The 19356-nt window shown below is 41.0% G+C and overlaps 3 protein-coding genes and 1 long non-coding RNA gene across 5 annotated transcripts; 2 read left to right on the top strand and 2 right to left on the bottom strand.

Moving 5' to 3' along the window:
* Positions 1-131: 131 nt before the first annotated feature.
* LOC103638731 (uncharacterized) lies at positions 132-699 on the top strand. The gene is made up of 3 exons (XR_002264991.1): positions 132-178; positions 261-395; positions 467-699. It is a non-coding gene; the product is annotated as an uncharacterized lncRNA (long non-coding RNA).
* A 732-nt stretch (positions 700-1431) lies between these two features.
* LOC103638730 (uncharacterized) lies at positions 1432-5285 on the bottom strand. Its single transcript, XM_008661565.2, has 12 exons — positions 4818-5285; positions 4544-4699; positions 4419-4478; positions 3965-4322; positions 3764-3849; positions 3431-3544; positions 3265-3345; positions 2751-2875; positions 2486-2666; positions 2272-2397; positions 1784-2161; positions 1432-1693 (listed from the first exon to the last, which is right to left on the bottom strand). Exons 1-12 carry the CDS (start codon positions 5283-5285, stop codon positions 1589-1591), a joined length of 2238 nt encoding a protein of 745 aa, XP_008659787.2. The 3' UTR covers positions 1432-1588.
* A 2825-nt stretch (positions 5286-8110) lies between these two features.
* On the bottom strand, positions 8111-12661 carry LOC100277198 (ER membrane protein complex subunit 7-like protein). 2 transcript variants are annotated; one of them, NM_001150835.2, is made up of 7 exons: positions 12439-12661; positions 12293-12336; positions 11277-11385; positions 10117-10180; positions 9914-10030; positions 9612-9720; positions 8111-8569 (listed from the first exon to the last, which is right to left on the bottom strand). In NM_001150835.2, the coding sequence occupies exons 1-7, from the start codon at positions 12534-12536 to the stop codon at positions 8484-8486; spliced, it is 627 nt and encodes a 208-aa protein (NP_001144307.2). In that variant the 5' UTR covers positions 12537-12661; the 3' UTR covers positions 8111-8483. The 2 variants fall into 2 exon arrangements, with proteins under 2 accessions (NP_001144307.2, NP_001394106.1); NM_001407177.1 differs by having other exon boundaries at positions 11253-11385.
* A 312-nt stretch (positions 12662-12973) lies between these two features.
* On the top strand, positions 12974-19356 carry LOC100281588 (purple acid phosphatase). The gene is made up of 10 exons (NM_001154507.3): positions 12974-13143; positions 14470-14666; positions 14749-14946; positions 15290-15401; positions 16376-16599; positions 16735-16873; positions 17662-17882; positions 18048-18169; positions 18424-18585; positions 18921-19356. Exons 2-10 carry the CDS (start codon positions 14496-14498, stop codon positions 19000-19002), a joined length of 1431 nt encoding a protein of 476 aa, NP_001147979.2. The 5' UTR covers positions 12974-13143; positions 14470-14495; the 3' UTR covers positions 19003-19356.

The following is a 19356-nucleotide window of genomic DNA, read 5'->3' on the forward strand; positions in this document are numbered from 1 at the left end:
TGAGAGTTGTGGCACAAGTGTTTGCGATGACATCCAGGTACGCACCTCGTGATGTTATGAATTTTGCATAATTACTTGTCGAATATGATCCATGATTGTAATGATGATATAGGTCGAAGCGTATGAAACAAAGGAAATGGCTATAGACAACTTACGCAGATTAGATGATGGGAACGAGGTATGGAACAGATCTTTATAATGTATTACATATACTGCACTATAAAATTTGTGTCCTCACTGGACTTTGTTTTATTTCACAGGAAATTTTAATGGGCTCTAATACAAATGAATGCAATACTAAGGATGATCAATGTAATATGCAGATATTAACATTGGAACATAACACTGACAGTCGGCTGGTTGAGAGTAGTTCTATGGATGTGGAAGCTAGAAAGGTGAAAACATTGCTACAATATATGATGACATACGAGAAAGTAAAATCTGACTTGATATCTTTGTTTTGTAGAAACTGGAATTTCATATGGAAGGTGTAAACTTAACAAGACCAGATAAGGCCAAGCCTAAGGGAAGAACAATCAAAAGTAGTGAGCAACAAGTTTTAAAATTGGGTGCGAAAGGAGCTAAGAAGATGAGCAGGAAATGCCAGAAATGTGGCATAGCTGATGGTCACAACAGCCGTACGTGTTTAACTGTCGAGGATAATAGGGTTCGATTGGCTAACCTATCTGGACGTAAGCGAGGACGACCTCCTGGTTCAAGGAACAAACTCATAGCTGCAGCCCCGCAATGGAATGAGACATCAACGTCGAAAAAACGAACGGTGGATGTCGGAGATGATGATTCATCTGGTAGAGAGTAAAAGACCATAAGATACAAATATTTCCTTGTGTAAATGTGATTCCTGTGTTCGTTTGACTACTTCCAGAAAGAATCATATATATACTTGCAAACTGGCATAAATGGATGTGTAGTTTGTCATAAGCTTTAACAGTAATGCAGCAGTCTGACTGTACATGTACTTAGCATAAATGTATGTGAAAACCTGCGTAACTATGCGTTGTGTAATGCATAAGAGGGTAAGCCTGTGAACCATGACTGTACAAAAAATGACTCTGCGTTGTGTAATGCAAACTGGCATAAATGTCTGTGTAATTTGTCATAAGCTTTAACAGTTATGCAGCAAACTGACTGTACATATACTACGGTCAATAATTATATCGTGAACATGCATACGTCCAGATAGGTTATGCAGTCATGCAGCAATCTGACTGTACATTTATGCAGCAATCTGACTATACATATGCAGCAATCTGACTGTACAAACATGCATAAGCCTTTCAATAATTATATCGTAAAATCCGGTCAAGAAACATGCATACTTCGAGGTTATTGACATAACAATATTGTACAGAAACCTGGAAGAATCAAATGCAAGAAACAGACATTACATTTCAAACACAGTTTGGAACAACATGCCAGTTTAGAAAAAAGCTGATCCCAAAGTTGTCAATGACATAACTAAGAAACGTCTACGGACTTTGGCCATAATATACACACATGACTGATCTGAAGTTTAGGGAACGATTGTATACAAAATATATTACATGACCAAACTAAACTACATCCTTTAGACCTTGAATCTTTGGATGTCTTGGAGCAGCGATAATGCTTTGTTCTTCGGGTGGAATGTGATGTAATGCAGCGCAAGAGACCGTATCTCACTGGTGTTGCCCTGCAATACAAAAACACTGAGTTAGTTATACCTCTGTTCCATGTGTTGCCATGGGCCAACTGTAGAATTAAATGGTAAATTTGTACGTACTGCTTCTATGTCTGACCGCAAAGATCCTTCGTCGCATTGATAAAATAGAATGTAACCCATGACATAAAACCCACAGTCATTTGATCCAGCTACCATGTTAGGACAATTTTGGCACAAGTCAATTGTGAAGTTACCAAACTTGGGAAAGCATGAACTGGGCCGCACATGTTGTATTGCTTTGTTTAATCTGCTCATAATAACCTTAGCCCAGGGTAACTTTCTGCCACCTGAGCCTAAATGTGCAAAATGATAGTCCTTCCATGTAGTTCCACCAAGTGTTGGTCCATATGGGTTGGAATCTAAAATATGAACGCACTTCTTGACCTTGTTGACAACATACAATGTCCAATGCCCCCTGCTTACCATGGGGACCATGATCTGACCGTGTAAAAAAACATAAAATTAACAGGGTAACTTACAAAAGCATAACAATGTGATATGTTACATTTAAAAGGAATTGTGTTTGGATTATGAAATACGATTGTTACCGCTTTGCATTGGTCCAACTCATCTGTCTCAGGCAATGAATTGTCTAGAAGTGTGTGGAGTACAGATTCATCAAAAGGTTGAGGATTGCGACTGTGTCGTTCCTGTTCCTCAAAGTTGAGTATTGACTGCAATAAACAATATAAATGGAGTGAGTGTACTTGGGTTGATCTAATTTGTATATGAAAATGGTGTATGTAAGTTACAATAGTTTACCCCAACATTAACATCAAGAACCAAACTGTTCGAACTCATGGAAGTCTGCTGATTTTTTGCATCATGAATAACACATTGGATGAAACACTGCATGAATCCATTGTCGAGACACTTCCCATCGGCAAAAGATTCATATATGTCAGAACATGTCGCTGAATATTCACCATAATCTATTATGGTCCTGGTGAATTTTTTAAATCAATTAGAAAGGTGGCGTAAATCTACAAGCATATAAACAAATTTAGATTAAGTATGAACTTCGTACCTGCCGGTGTCAGATTGCAGACCACACAAATATTCGCGTAGAGCTAACACAGTTTGCATCTCCGAATCAAGAGAAGCCTGGCCAACCTGTGGAGTGTTTGTAGCTGGATCGGTTTCAACATAAACCTAAAAATATATATGAAAATATACATAAAACTCTGTGAACAATTTTGACAACTATAAAGAAAATGAAAATAACTGAGCTGACATAAAGTGGAATATACGTATGTGGAATGAAGTGTCATAAACTGGCATAAAATTAATGAGCTGCCATTACTGATACATATCAAGAGAAAGAAATATTCTTGCAAACTGCATAAATGAATGTGTAATTTATCATAGGCAACTAGCAGTTATGTAAAAACTGCATGCACATGTACTCAGCATATATGTATATGTAAATGGGCATAACACTGATTTGTAAGATGCATAACCTATTTAGACTGTGAAGCATGGCTGTACAAAATCTGTGATAAGTTGAACACTACAAAGAAAATGTAAATTACTGAGCTGACATGTTCAGATGGAGTCTGATCAAAGCATGGACCACTGTCAGGCAAGTCTGTTTCTGCCACTTGTTGTACGCCGCCAGTAGACTAACAAATGATGGTATAAATGGATTACAAATTTAGTAAACTGCTAATGAGAATATAGAAAAAACACGAGGGGGTTTAGACATACCTTGATTTGCGGAGTCGCATCAAATATCGGCGCGTCAGGATCCATGTGTGGTGTTGCTTTAGGAGTGACGTTTGTAGTGGTCGGCATGTTCTTGCCACCGTCACCATGTTTACCCTGAAAGAATTGTAATGGTTATATGCTATTTACATAAAACGATTAATACAACCCTAGAATGAAAAAAAACAATGATTGTAAAAACATTACCACTGAGGTTGTAGGTGTTTTGTTCTGTTTCGTTATATTTGTATGAACCAGTAGATCAATATCAGCTTCATCGGGACAACTTTCTAATAGTACACGAATATGTTGTTGCCTTAATAGTAATTCATGTACCTGTGTGTCTGTAAACTGCGTATCCAGCTGAGAAACTGGAGTAGACATATCGGGTACAGTTGGGGGGGCCGGACACGTACATCCTTCTGTACGTGTCATGTAAACAAATAAAACATTGTTAAAAATAATGGCATCAAACCCATATCGATAAATGATTGCATAACTTTTTTATATTGACGTAAATACATTAAACAGACTAACCAGCTGTCTGGGGAAGAATATCATCTGATTTTGATGTGGTTTTCTGCACATCATAAGCATCTTCGTTGTCACCCGCCTCGGCACGGAGGACCTCATCAATTAACTCGCCAAAAACATCAGATAGATTGAATTGTTTCTCAACAATGTGCTGAAGAGTCTGTTTAATAACTGAACACGCCTTACCAACCTCCGCATCAAAATGTGACAGCTTCTCTATGAAACCCATGCGGTGGCGGGATGGAAGCTGATTAAGCTTGCTTGATATCAAATCCCTGATGAGCGGGAGTTCGATGTGAATTGAGTGCTGTCCAGATGGGTCAGGACGAGGAACATCAAAAGCGTTGGTCCTGGTCTTATGCTGTTGTAAATTGAAAATTATTAAGTAAATGTATAGCATATAACTGGATATTATGTTGAAATTCTATGACAAACAAATATATAAATAGAATCATGCCTTGAATTGTGCATGAACGGGTGGTACATCTGTGTAGCAGGTCTCTGAGGAGCTTCGGAACTAAAAAAAATGTGTGAGATATGGAGTAAAACTAAAAAAAATGATTGACACATAAGAAAAAATACCGAGCAATGTCCAAATGCTTCTTCTCCTTTGCGTATCTTGCCCTTGTCAGCTCTTGTCAGGGCTTGAATAATATTCCTATCAAAGTATTTGATTCGTGGTGTTCCACGTTTGTTCAGGGGTGCCGCTGAGTCATGCAAATGATCCAAATAATACAGCTGCAAAAGGCATAACATGAGTCATTATAAGACATAACAAAAGCATAAACTACGTGTATATGGATTTTGCATACAAGATTATGGGTACATGTAACAGACAAAAAAAGGATATGCTTACAAGAACAACGATGGAACATCCATAGATGGTTGTAGAAACGTTCGTAACGCTCCTGTTATGCCACTTCTTGGCAGCTTGGCATAAATCATTGAAAATAAGCTGGCACCAGTCAATCTGGTGGAAACGATCCATCTGCTCGGTTAAAAGAACCTCATGGTTCGTTATTCCCCAGCTGGCAGTAGGGAACAACAACCTATTGAACAATATCAAGAAAAAGCATCTGATGCTTAAATCATCGTCAGAACCTTTCCTCAAACGATCTTGTAGAGCTGTAACCCCAAAATCTTCTTTCGATAGCCCAAGTTCAGCTCTCAAATTGTTGGCAACAACAGCTTCATCGATGCCCAATGCAGTTCCTCCCCCAGCATTCGGTAAACCCAAAATTAGGTGCACCGTATCCTTTGTTATTTTCAGCTCCTTTCCAGGGCCAGCTCGAATTGTCATGTCATTGGGGTCGAGCTTTTCCATCAGCCAAGCTAAGTGTGATCTGCTGCCGAGTGCGTCCAGTCTCATATCAAGAATACTAGAAAATCCCCTACGTGCAATTGCTTGTTGCTGTCTGTCATTTAATATTTGTATGCTTACTAACACATCTTGGGGGTTGCATCTGACGTTCAGCTTCTGCTGGGGAAAATATATAAAATGAATATTGTAAACATTTACATGTGCATAATCGCAACACAATGTTTAACTCAGACATCAAGACAACATGATTTCACGCATAAAAAGGATATATTGCCATAGACATAAATATCTAACCTGTCGGGGTGGGGGCACTGCTTTCCTCCGCTTAGTGACTACCTTCTTCAAAACTTTCCCAGGGCTGTCGTCCAAGTTACGCTTCTTGGATGATGGCATAAAGTCATCATCCTCATCAGCAGCACGCCTTGTCTCAGGTCTAACAGTCCCCGCCGGAGCACGGGGTATGTCAACGCTGAATCACTCCTGAGTAGACTGGATTATGATCCGTTTTGGATTGGAAGGTGGTCGGTCTACGTTCTTCATCACTGATGTTCCTACCAAAATGAAACAACACATATACATAAAATACGTAAAGGATCAAAAAAAAGATAAGCACAAAGTCAATTCAGATCAGTTCATGACCATACATTGCATAAATGTATCAACAAAGCAGCATAACACAATATTGTAAATTGCATAAACTTATGAGACTAACTTGATAAAAAAAATCTGCTCATATGCGACATCCAATTAATGTATAACCTGGTTATTTCGTTTGAGCTGGCCCAATTTGAACAGCATTAGGTTTTATGGCATAATGTATTGATGTATGGATCATACTTCTGTCAACAAATCATCATAACACAATATTGTAAATTGCATAAACTTGTGAGACTAACTTGATCAAAAAAATTCTGCTCATATGCGACATCTAATTAATGTATAACCTGGTTATTTCGTGTGAGCTAGCCCAATTTGAACAGCAATAGGTTTTATGGCATAATGTATTGATGTATGGATCATACTTCTGTCAACAAATCAGCATAAACAAAATATTGTAAACTGCATAAAGGTGTGATAGATTGCATAGTATACATTTGTGTCTCCAATTAACTATAAATTTATAATGAATTGGTATTTGATAAATCAAGCAATTGGCAAAATAATAATGTGAACTCTATCTACGATTCAGATTGGAAGAGTTAAAGGTTGATGGCTTACCGGAATGTGGATGGGCCTGGAGGGCGGCTGAATCCGATACAGCTGTGCAGGGGACAACCCAACGCGACGCGGGGCTGTGCCAAATGCGTCGGGGACTCGACGTTGGGGACGGACCTCGCGACGGGGTAGGGGAGTCGGCGTTCGGCCGCCGCGGTGGAGAAGATCGAGGTCTCGGTCTCTGACGAGTAGGAGAACGCAGGGGCGGCACAACCGCCTCCTCGATTCCGGGGCCCTTGCCGGAGATGAAAAACAAGGCCACGGCCTGTGTGCGGCGGAGAAGGCGAGGGCGGGTCTCTGCGGGGGTGAAGGAGAATGCGACGGCGGGGGAACTGCGGGGGAGAATCTTAATGCGACGGCGGCGGTTAGTCTAGGGTTCGCCGGGCGCCGAGGAGAAGCAGCATACGGCGACGGATTTGGCTAGGGTTCGGCGGGAGCGATAGTTACGGGAGAGCTGTGCTGAGAAAACGACGGCTCAGTTCCTTGATTCGTGGGCCCGAATTACGTAAACTGCCTAGATTGCGGGAACACGATCTTTTCGTGGGCCCGGATGCCGCGAGACGTGCGCACACCAAAAGAGTGTAAACGGTAACAAAAAGGAGCATAACTCGTATTTATAATTGACGTAACAGTGTATTACAGTAAACCAGTAAAGCGTGCGCGCCGGTCAGAGCACCTGGTCGGTGTCTGGTCGGGGCTTCCTGTAGTTAGAGAGAGCCCAGGGCTCTAAATACTATATATATATATATATATATATATATATATATATATATATATATATATATATATATATATATATATGCAAAGGCACACATAAAAGGGTGCCTTCTAAGGCAGCGATTGATCACTAATAAAGTGATTCATAACACACTCTCTTGATCAACAATATTATCCATCACTAAGACCAATGTCTTGAATAATTTCTCTAAAACCCCTATAGAAAAAACAAGAAGAAATATGTGTGGATGCCATTAGAACTCTTTCAAACCTAGTGAACAAATAAACAGAAAATAATTAAGCATATGTCAATTATTATCTCATTGTAAACTTATATGGGAAGCCTCAGAAGAAGAAAAAACCGTAACCAAGTTTAGTGAATAATAAATATGATTCGTGGATCATAATTGAAATTATGTCTTCAATATCTTCTCAAAAAAAACATGACACCCTGCTAGGCTGTTGGTGATCCATGACGGCTAAACGCTGTGGTCAACTTGAGCGCCGGCGTTGCCCGCCGCCATGTTGTTGAGCCATGGCTGCGGCGCATGGATGGTATGAGCAAAAAAACAAACCGTCACAAAGGAATAGGGTGAGAACGAACGAGCAATGGCAACACTAGGGTGATTTGCAAACTTCTCATAGGTTAATTGTCTAGGCGGACGTTTATTTTTTAAAAAAATTACTCATATTCGCTGACATGTGTTGGATACGAATCGGATGGCTGGATACTCTGTATTCGATCCGATTACACCCCTAGCTGGATGCATAAGTGCACAAATTTGCATGGGTATCCCTCTGTCCATCCTGGCGAGGTCTCTGACGCATCACTACACAAGTCTAAAAATGTCCACAGTCCGCCGTGGTCTGATGATGACTAAGCAAGGTGTCAAAGATTCACCTGATTCAAACAGCAAACATTGAACAAAATATCTCAATCTGACGCATCACTAGCTCAGAGGTTTCAGAAGGTTCTACACCGCAGACAAATTACAACTTAAGGGCTAGTTTGGAACCCCAAATTTCCAAAAGATTTTTATTTTCCCAAGGGAAATTAGTTCATTTTCCCATGGGAAAATATAAATCTTTTAGGAAATTGGTGTTCCCAAACTAGCCCTAAAATACGGTAAAAACAGGGGGAAAGGATTTCCTTCTTATCCCCAGGAAATTGCCCCGAGTGAGTGACGTGCCAAGCACTTTAATAGTGCTCTTACTCACATTCTAGAATGTTTGACCTTTGCAGTATCCTCATGTCTACAGTCTACTTCTCTAGCCCTGCGCTCTGGCGAGCAAGCCAGAGAATGATACAGGGTTGTTCCTCATTTGTTCTTGAGCTTGCTTCATCTCCTCGGGATCTTCCATCACAAAGTAAATTCAGTTAGGCAGGTATATAAATGAAATCAATATTAGCATTTCAAATGCTGAAGAAGACTACGCAATTGAAGTGCAGCTGTACTTCCAGGCAGCATTAAGGGCCTGTTTGACATGGCTCCAGAGCAAAACTCCAAGGAGGAGCTGGCCAGAGCATGCCAAACACCCTAACTCCAGAGTTGTAAACTCTATGGAGTTTTTGGAGCTGCAGTACAATTTTTTGGAGTACCTCTTTTGCTGCTCTGAAAACTCCAAAAAAGCAACCTAGTCATGGAGTTTTGAGTTATTTACCCGCCATTGCCACTGGTTATGAGAAACAATCTAAACTCTGGAGCAGAGCTGCTCCACCCAGAGTTTTAGAGTAGAGCTGCTCTGGGGTGGAGCAGAGCCATGCCAAACACACCCTAACTATAACTAAAACCCACCACAATCAATAACTAAAAAAGGTTATCTACATAGAACCGTTCTACAAGCTCTAGAGGGCACATGCAATCAATGATGACAAGTACATCATGAGGCCAACAGCTGATAGGATAGGAAAAAACAGTACTCTAAAGTTTCTCTCAAGTGAATTTGGGAGATGCCAACATTGTCAACTTACTGTATTCAAATTTTAAGATGAAACAATCAAGACAATTTAGAAGCATAGGTTGTAGATAACAATGAACTAAATATAAATAATGTGTTCAACAGGTATAATATAAATAGTACAAACATAAGAAATTTTAGTTAAGAAAATCATCACTAAAACATTATTTAAAGCCCATCTCATTAATAAATACAGAAAGGACACATTATAACCAAGAAATCCAGAAGTGCAACAGTTCAAACTAATTGACTTGATGCCTTGCTTGCTCTAGAAATTTGAAAGTCAGCTGTTGCACAGAGCTCAGTAAATAGAACTAAACTCTACCATTGTATCATGCAACACTGCTCGTAGAAGCTGCTGTTTGCTAGTTGCAAGCTTTAGTGAAACATAATAACTGAAAGCTTGTATCCATTCGATGTAAAAGAGGTGAAATATACCTATGTTCTCCATCATCTTGGGCATCACAAAGACCATTAAGACCATAAAACCAACCATTAACCCCATGGGGCTCTTCAAAAGTGACATGATGGAGAACGGCTCCCTAACCTTGAAAAGGTTGAAAAGGAGAACATTTAACGAGGTTGCTTTCATAATACTTATCAAAAGCACGAAGTGAAGAAACACAATAACAATAACGAAGCCTTTTAGCCCCAAGCATAACCAAGTTTGGGTCAAACTCAACATGAGCTACCAGTGAGAAGTGAGGAAACAAGTATACAAAAAGTTATATAGCCATTACCTCATAGTACTGCTCTTCTTTCAGAGGTTCCAGAACAAGCTCATTCAGAACCCTTCTGGTTTCAGTCAATGCTGCTTGAATATATCCAGGATTCCTTGCACTTATATCAACTCGGACCTATCATGCATCAGAAATATGGAGTAAATTACTCATATCAATTTCCATTCACCTTACCAACAAAATCAAGTGTAATAAATACTTACAGGGGAAAAGAAGTAACCAATTGAGGAGACCTCAATCAGATGAGTTCCAGCTGGCACGTTGTGGCTAAAGTATATCAGGTCAAGGAGCAACAATAAAGCAAATATTGAGATCTGCTAAGACCGAACTATGGTTATATACAAGGAAATATATAACCAAGAGTAGACAAGAATTAATGGTATGCACATGATGAGAGCTACAGCTTCTTTGCTTGGTAAATTTTATCAGCAACAGATGGATAAATGTATGATACTATGTTTTCTGGTTGAGCGACCAGGCAACTAATCGTGATTAGTCGACGACTAGGTCGACTAATCGACCTCTGGTCGACCCTAGTCATCCACTAGTCCATATGACATGAATTCTGCAATACTCGACCTGCGGGGGGTAAGACAGCCCCCGAGTATTGTATTAAGAAGACCTTCTCACACAGGTCGAGAAAACCCCCAAACCCCTACCCCACCCATACACAGCGGCATCGAAGCCCATGTGAGAACGACCGCGACCGAGGCCGAGCCTTAGACCTATGCTTTGGCGTGGGACAGACGAGGGGATTTTTTTTAACCACAGCCTGAAATTCGCTCCCACGGGAAGTCGAACCTATGACCTGAGGAGTGCTACCCAGACCACCTAACCAATTCACTAGAGGCCCTTTCGCGAATTCTGGAATACTGATTTAAGAGAAGATATTTGTTCATCCAACTGAAAACAGTAGCTCCCCAATGACCCTAAAGTAATGCAGGCGTTGAAGAGAGGTTTAAAGGAACATGGAAGACATAATTTCAGACCATACATGATCATAAACAGATATAGGTTTAGAACAACATGGAAGACACATAATCAGACCATACACGATCATGGCCTGCCAAAAGAAGCCCACGAAAATTTGACAGGCGGCGAACCCTGGTCGGATAGAAGCTCCTGATCGATCGACTAATCGTCGCTAGTCGTCAACTGGTCAAACGGCCAGGGTGATCAGGTGTCCTAATCGGCCTGCCCTGATCGGCCACCCAAAACCAACCCACCTGACTAATCACGATTAGTCGGGCGACTTGAAAACATAGGTATGATAGCATGAGCCATACCAGTGTAACACATGTGGATTTGCTAGAAAATGGAAAATAAACTTGAAACTTACGGTAATGAATCATTTGTAGGATACAATGCAAAGTAGCCGTCTGGCCTGGCAAATGTAACCCTTTGGCCGCCATTAAGTATCACTTTTGTGTTTGATGTCTTGGCTGGAAGACCATAGCCCTTCTCACTCATGCCTATAGCCATAGCACATATATAACATCAGATGGACAGCATGTGATAGTAGCTTTCAGCTTGAAATTTAGGTTTCAAGCATGCTTCAAGGTGCAATAAACCTAAATTAACAAATCATTCACTGTAAATCCCATAACTATATCCATAAGCTAAGAGTACTCTCAGGGAACAACACACATACAAACCATTTCAGAAGCATTGATCAGAACATCGTAGCAACGCGGATATCCACAAATCAAGAAAACTAGTTTAGTGGTGTGGAGAGACAGAAGCCAGACAAAAACATATCAGAGCCCCTCCAATTGCACGCACCTTATCACAAACCATGCTGGCATGGCATCATTCTATCATAAAAGAAAGATCTTCTTGCAAATTCATTAGGTTACTACACTGACATTAGCAGAAATCAAAATATCAACAACAGAATTTCTACATCTGTATACTCCCCTTTTTTCGGACAGAACACAGCTGCTGATTCATTTTAGTTTGCATTAAACACCAGAGAACAGGAAAAGCACACACACACTTGCACAATTCAGGGCTGTACTTAAGTTTGCAAGCTATAAGTTTAGTTAAAACTTCACAAAATCATTTACCATGGATGATCCTAAAACCAACAAGCAGCCGGGCTCTCATCAATTTGCGTCAGTTCAACATTCAGTAAATGCTTGCATACCTCTAATTTCCTAGCAATCAAAACTGCTTCAATAGGCAGCTTTAGTTACATGAATGAATTGTTTGAAATCCACACAAAATACAGGCATATCCAGCAACCAAAAAGAGCACTAAATCGAAACTTGCAAAAGATATACCCCAGAGCAACATCAGGAGCAACTAATTTAGAACTGAGTGACACTTATACAATCCCTAAACGATGCAAACCTAGGCAGTGGGAGCTGGATCACTTACCATCGATCTTGACGCGGCCGGCGATCGTGTAACCCTCTCCAGACCTAGAGCCACCAACGACAAGCGCCAAATCGGGAGAGCGGTCAGCAAAGCATCCGGCCGATCGGATCACGGAACGAGCGTAGGTGAAGGACAGGGACACCTACCCGGCTTGATGCGCTGCCGCGGTACCGAGGCAGGCCGATGTGACGGACACGAGGAGAAACAGGAGCAAGTGCCCGTGGCAGAGGGAGGAAGCGGCCATCGTCGCCGTGGTCGTCGTTGCTCGTCACGGTCGCCGAAGGCCGGAAGGGGGCAGTAGAGCTGGTCGGCTCGTCGCGGCCTTTTTCGGTTTGTGATGTGACGGATGGTTGCACTTCGGTTCGGTTTATTCTCATAGTGGGCTTCGGTCGAGCTCTTATTTTGGCTCAAACGCAATGGGCTCTATTGGGTCTAGTTGGGCTAGGCTAGTGATCTATCCTATCCTGATGATCAGATCCGGCCCAGAAAACCGTGGAATCTGTCAGGTGACGAGAGGAGAGAGAGACGGCGGCGGGCCCGCCGCCAACCAACCTTAATGAGTGTCGCAGTCGCAGGTGGGACCCGTTTGTCAGTTATGTGACTCATCCCGGATTCCCGGTCCAGGCTGGCGTCGCAAATGAGTGGGCTGGGCTCTTATATTTGCCGTTCCGTCACGGCTTTGCTCGCCAAACTGACTGATTGTCTGATTGTGATTGCGGCAGCACCGCCGACCACGAGCCCGCCGAAAGGCTCCTCCGCCTGCCGTTCCAGGGTGCACTGCCGCCATTGCTCATCTCCCCGTGGTGCGGAGGTCCACCCGGGCGCCAATTGGTCTCCTCTTTCGTTGGCAGGTAATCCTAGGACGGCCTCCGTTTCTCTGAAGAGTTGTCTCGCTTGCTAGCAGATCCAAATCTTGTCTGTCTCTGTCTCTGTCTCTACGTTGGTTCGGTGTGTTGTGTACTGGTGTACTGCGTGGTGCCCTGTTAGTCCAAATCCATTTATCCATATTTTGGCTAGGTTTCTTTGCTTCTTCATCAGGCTCAAGATCGACACTAGTTGGCTGGCACCACACTACTTCTTGAGTTCTTGGTGCCCAATAAATCGGGGATACAACGAAACTCGTGCGAACTGTTGTTCGTGCAGAACTTATTATAAACAAAATCAAACACTTTTTGCAAAGGTTATGTGTCCTGAGCCTACTGATGTGTTAAGAAAAAATCACTCAGAATTACTACTCTTGTTAAATGGATGGTGAGTATGAAATCCCAAGCAGAAATGAATTCAGTTGTTAGAATAGTTCCTAGTTTCTGCTCACCTTTAGCGCATCAAGAAAAAACCAAGTAAAGAGAAAGAGGTACTGTCGTTGGAATTGAAGTGCATGTTATCAGGTGCCTGAGACTTATTTGTCTTCGTTTGTCCTTCCTCATCTGCACACTTGTGCTGCTCCGTATGTTCTTTCTTCTATTTGTTTGCTCTTACTATTTCTTGAATGACAGCTCTACGGCCAATAAATATGTAGTTTGGCCGTGTTCTCCTATTCGGTTTTTTTTTCACACTAGAGTACGCGCTGTAGATTTACTTAAGATGGTTGTTTCTATGATTCAAGATTCTTTCTATCCTTTTTTAGTTGGACTACAATAGGTTCCTAGTAACCTCGAATGGTTATGATCTATATTGTCATGGGTAGGGTCCACCAGACTAATAGCTGGAAAATTGGATGTTTTCCTTTTCTATGAGATATTCTAAAAGATTCTTCCTTCATTGGTTTCTGCAAAAGACTTGCCAGCTACTTTTACTATGTAATAAATGAGTAATCATATTTGCATTTAAGGGCGATGTGTCATGGTTTGGCAATATCACGATAATAAGGCAACGTTAATGTTTCTTTAGCCATATTCTGACATTGTATTTAAGACCGCAGTGATGATATTAGATTCTTAGGCTAATCGTGTTAATACCAAAGAATCGAACTAATCAGATCTATATGTTCTGCTGTTCTTACACAATTTAATAACTTTAGTTGCTATTCTTCAGTTCTTCTGACCATGTCTTGTGTGTAGTAGTAATACAGCGTTGCTGGTTCATTGGTATAATATTTCTGTTTTCTGATCAGTGAAAACTAGTTCATTTGCAATCCAATGAATCTCTTAATCATTTTTGCAACTTTGTAATTTTAGACTGAGTGGCATCCAATCCTGAATCAATGAGGGGCTGGGGTTTGCTCGTGTTATCGCTACATGTTCTTTCATGCCTGGTTAGTGGCGTTGCTTCTGGTCGAACAAGCTCTTATGTGCGCACAGAGTTTCCATCTACAGATATACCTCTAGAAAGTGAATGGTTTGCTATTCCAAAGGGATACAATGCTCCACAGCAGGTAACTTTGTCACCAGATTCCAGCTCATTATTAGTGTTATCATTGTAAAGTCTGTTTAGTGCTTACATCATGCTGGTACCAGGTTCATATCACTCAAGGTGATTATGATGGAAAGGCAGTTATAGTATCTTGGGTTACTCCAGAAGAACCTGGGCCAAGTGAAGTATTTTATGGCAAGGAGAAGCTATATGACCAGAAAGCAGAAGGAACAACAACAAACTATACGTTTTACGATTACAAATCTGGATACATACACCATTGCCTTGTCGATGGCCTTGAGGTAAAATACTAATATATATTTTTTTTCTATACTTCAATTCAGGATTTATGTTATATTCTTATTCAAAATGTTTGCCCTGCACACTATTCACCCTGCCAACTATCATAACTCAAACAGAATGCTTCTTTGATAGAGATCACTTCTCTTGATGAAACAAATTTTTTAATGCAGCTACTTTGTTTAATGCTATTTATGCAGCTACCTCTCAATTAGTATGCACATGTTGAATTGACCACGGAATTTTATTTTATCAGATTTTAACTGTACAAGGTTATTTTATTCGAACCTGATGCTACGTAAAATTGCAAATATATGCTGTAACTTTATTGTTTGCACTTTGCAGTATAACACTAAATATTATTACAAGATTGGAAGCGGAAATTCAGCTCGAGAATTCTGGTTTGAAACGCCTCCAGCAATTGATCCAGATGCATCATACACATTTGGCATCATAGGTTTGTCTTTCCTTATTTAATTATTAATACTCTATGTTACTACATATTGTCGTTCAATTGTGTTGGACCTCTTCAACCCCTAGCCTAGCTAGGTTGCTTGAAACACATAGAGCTGTGTGAAATGATAGCAACTATTGGTGTCAAATTGCTTTTGACCTTGCCTAGCTAGCTAGAAATTGGAGCAAACAATACCTTGTGGGCTATCTCTGCAATGTTGACCATAGAAAATATAAATAATCATGGCATGCATGTCTAAAGGGACACATATCCCCACCATCATGCAGACATACTTGTTAGTTAGATGGGGCGAGGTAGAGAAGGGAAAGTTTGTCTCATCAAACACAACATACCAGGAGACAATGATGCGGTTGGAAGAGAGATCAAGACTCCAATACCTCTTATGATTAGAAGAGTATCCAAGGAAGACATACGGAGTGGAACGTGCAAGGACCGAGTGAAAGCATTATCAAACTTGCGCCCGCACTAAATGGCCTGGATGGATCCAAACTGAGTGAAAACATATGAAAAATGTAGGACAAAGTAGTGAATGTGTTAGGTTTCAAACATATACGAAAGGTCCATAAGTAACGGGAAAATCATAGAAAATGACCAAGTAGTATTTGTAAGCATACACGCTAACAACAAATGTCCACAAAACGCAATGGGCCAACTCAAATGGTCTAGAAGCTCAACTGGAGGAACTAGAGAAAGGTAAATAGGCTAGCTTGCTTATTAACTTTAAATTAATGATATATAAATAATGTTTGATCTAATTTTTTATATTTATCTATATAACTAAGGGCTAAGGCGTCGCCTTACGCTTTATCGCCTAAAGATAAAAAGGGGGTCGGTCGCCTTACCGCCTTGATAACTATGCCTACAACTACTACTACTCAGGCCAAATGCCTGCCAACCCAGCGGCTCCCGTGCTTTGATCTGATTGATCCCAACTCTTTCTATCTCTGTTATTCCAGGTGATCTGGGGCAAACATTTAATTCTCTCTCAACTCTTCAACATTATGAGAAAACTGGAGGTCAAACTGTTCTATTTGTTGGGGATTTGTCGTATGCTGATAGATATGAACATAATGATGGCATTCGTTGGGATTCCTGGGGTCGATTCGTTGAGCACAGTACTGCATACCAGCCATGGATTTGGAATACTGGAAACCATGAAATAGAGTACAGGCCTGATCTGGTAATTTATGTTCGCATCTTTTTGCTAATACAGCACCTTCCATTTGAACATAACTACCTAAACCTGTTTTGAAAGAAAAAAACATGCTTGTCTTTTCTTCCAGTAACTTATTTATTATTTATTTGATATTTCCAGGGAGAAACTTCTGTATTCAAGCCATATTTGCATAGGTACATGACTCCATATTTAGCATCAAAGAGCAGTTCTCCTATGTGGTATGCTGTCAGGCGTGCATCTGCTCACATCATCGTGTTGTCTAGCTACTCTCCATTTGGTAACATTCTCTTCAAGCTTGATTTCTTTTGTTTTTGCATAGATATGAGTCCTCTGGCTGCAAGAAGTTTAAAGTCGTTTTTTGTCTACACCTTGTTATTTTTATTTATACGTCTAAGGTTCCTTTGGTCTTGGTGAAAAGTGAAAGTTTAAATGCAGTTAAGTGATGAACAGTTGTAACCTGTAATATTGGGTGGGAAATAGGTGTTGATACCTCCCTAATTAAAACAAATAGGAAGGGCGAATCCCAACTGAATAAATATATATATTAGAAAAACAAAGTTAAACAACTGAACAAACAAACAAGGAAATGGAAGCTAGGTTTGTGCGAAAGAATCTACCCAGTCACTTAAGGCTAGTTTGGTAACTCCATTTTTCCAAGTGATTCTTATTTTCTTAAGGAAATATGAACTAATTTCCCTTGAGAAAATGAAAAATCTCTTGAGAAAATAGGGTTGCCAAACTAGCCCTTATAAGGAGAAAATAACTCCTCTTCGCACGAGGCAAAAACATTGGAATTCATGAATGAACTTGGACTTGCAAGCCTGCACAGAAGGCAAGATTTGACTGAAATGTAGTCATTTCTCACTAGCCAAAAATGATGCTCCCCTAATGAGTACATGCTCAGTGTTCCCTTTAAATTGGCATCATATATACTACTAGATTTCAGAAATATGCTTGATTTAGTAGCTGGATTGCTCCTGACGTAGTTGCTGATTTGTTAGTTCCTTTTGTGCATATTCCCATTCAAGATTGTGACCTAACTTCTAAACTTCTGATGGTTATTAGTAAAATACACTCCTCAATGGCTGTGGCTGAAGAACGAATTCAAGCGCGTGGACAGGGAAAAGACACCCTGGCTTATCGTTCTCATGCATTCTCCCATGTACAACAGCAACGAGGCACATTACATGGAGGGTGAGAGTATGAGGGCTGCTTTCGAGAAATGGTTTGTGAAGTACAAGGTTGACTTGGTGTTTGCAGGGCACGTTCATGCTTATGAGAGATCAGTAAGTTCTTCCCTTCAGCGAAGTCTCCTTCCATTTGTATTTTTTTCTTCTTCTTCACATGGTAGAAAAGTTCTGAGTTTAGTCTGGGCTGTGAATCTGTTCCTTCAGAGTTGAATCAGATATCTGGATGTAGTTGTATTTCTCATCGATGTCCTACACTTGCAGTACCGCATTTCTAATGTCAACTACAACATAACGTCGGGAAATCGGTATCCAGTGCCGGACAAATCTGCTCCCGTTTACATAACGGTCGGTGATGGAGGCAACCAGGAAGGACTTGCTTCAAGGTGAGAGGAACTAATAGCCAGCAAAATGTTTTACTGGTGCTATTATGTTTACTGAACTCATACTCATACACTCACGTGGCCTACTAGACAGAAACTTATGGTTGAGGTCAGGTCATGGTTTCAACTTCCAAGTCTCGTCTCAACTTAGCATCAGAGATAGATAGTTTCCCCTTCGCATTATTGTCTTCATTCTTTTCCCGAAGTCTTACACATTTGCGCTCCTTTGCCTGTTGGGCTAACCCACCATCTTGCAGGTTTTATAACCCCCAGCCGGATTACTCAGCGTTCAGGGAGGCCAGCTATGGTCACTCAGTTTTACAGCTGAAAAACAGGACCCATGCTATCTACCAGTGGAATAGAAACGATGATGGGAATCCTGTTCCAGCAGACACCGTAATGTTCCATAACCAATATTGGTGAGTGTCCTACTTTGCGGTTTTTATCTACGGGCAAGCATTGCTTTCAGATGTAATCCGCATGCCAGTCTGACTATATTACTAAGGGTGGTAATGAGACCTGAATTTTACACTATAAAACTTAAGGATCAGATCGTATTTAGATCAGGCTCTATTTTTGTTTATTTTTGAACTAAAATTAATTAAGGGCTCAAACGAATCATGAAGATCGTGATCCATTACCACCGTCCACTAACTATAACCTTTCACAATTTGCAATTGTGTGTTTCCTTAGCTCTCTTAACTGTTGTTGCATGCCGTCCATTCTGACTGAAGTGCAACTGTTTGGTGCACAGGACGAGCAGCACGCGCCGCAGGAGGCTGAAGAAGAACCATCTCCATCTCGAGGACCTTGAGGATTTGATCTCCCTATTATAGAAAACCGGGTTCGCAGGACGCATGAACTGTGTGTGGGGGAATAATCGCAGGTTAGCACTGTTGCTAGTGTGCCCGCCTCTCTTGGAATGGAAGCAGCAGAGCCAGCTATCAGACTGGCAGTGACCACCACCTCCTCAGCTACCTGGTTGCATGCCACAGATCTGAAATTCTGAAATGCTGTGACTGTGACTGTGAGGTATGAAAAAACAGTGTAAATAACGCGGTTGCCTCCGTACATGTGTGACATTTTATACACGTGCAAGAAAGCATCGGTGTCCACCGTTGTCCGTGAACCATTTTCGCTTGTATGCGCTTGTGCCCAGTGGAAATCCTTTCCATCTCGTTGGTTTGCTG

Source organism: Zea mays, chromosome 9, assembly GCF_902167145.1.
Source record: "Zea mays cultivar B73 chromosome 9, Zm-B73-REFERENCE-NAM-5.0, whole genome shotgun sequence".
Lineage (NCBI taxonomy): Eukaryota > Viridiplantae > Streptophyta > Magnoliopsida > Poales > Poaceae > Zea > Zea mays.

Bases quoted from the DNA above. Each gene is read 5' to 3' on its own strand.
- LOC103638730 (XM_008661565.2), bottom strand. From the start codon at position 5,285: ATGGAAAAGCTCGACCCCAATGACATGACAATTCGAGCTGGCCCTGGA. The intron at 4,700-4,817 runs GTAAGCATATCC...TGCCTTTTGCAG, and splicing joins GATGTTCCATCGTTGTTCTT to CTGTATTATTTGGATCATTT. The intron at 2,876-3,264 runs GTCAGCTCAGTA...ATATATTTTTAG, and splicing joins ATCAGACTCCATCTGAACAT to GTTTATGTTGAAACCGATCC.
- LOC100277198 (NM_001407177.1), bottom strand. From the start codon at position 12,536: ATGGCCGCTTCCTCCCTCTGCCACGGGCACTTGCTCCTGTTTCTCCTC. The intron at 10,181-11,252 runs GTAAGTTTCAAG...GATATACTTTAG, and splicing joins CCTACAAATGATTCATTACC to CCACAACGTGCCAGCTGGAA. The intron at 8,570-9,611 runs GTATATTTCACC...TTGTGATGGAAG, and splicing joins CAAGATGATGGAGAACATAG to ATCCCGAGGAGATGAAGCAA.
- LOC100281588 (NM_001154507.3), top strand. From the start codon at position 14,496: ATGAGGGGCTGGGGTTTGCTCGTGTTATCGCTACATGTTCTTTCATGC. The intron at 17,883-18,047 runs GTAAGTTCTTCC...CTACACTTGCAG, and splicing joins TTCATGCTTATGAGAGATCA to TACCGCATTTCTAATGTCAA. The intron at 18,170-18,423 runs GTGAGAGGAACT...ACCATCTTGCAG, and splicing joins CAGGAAGGACTTGCTTCAAG to GTTTTATAACCCCCAGCCGG.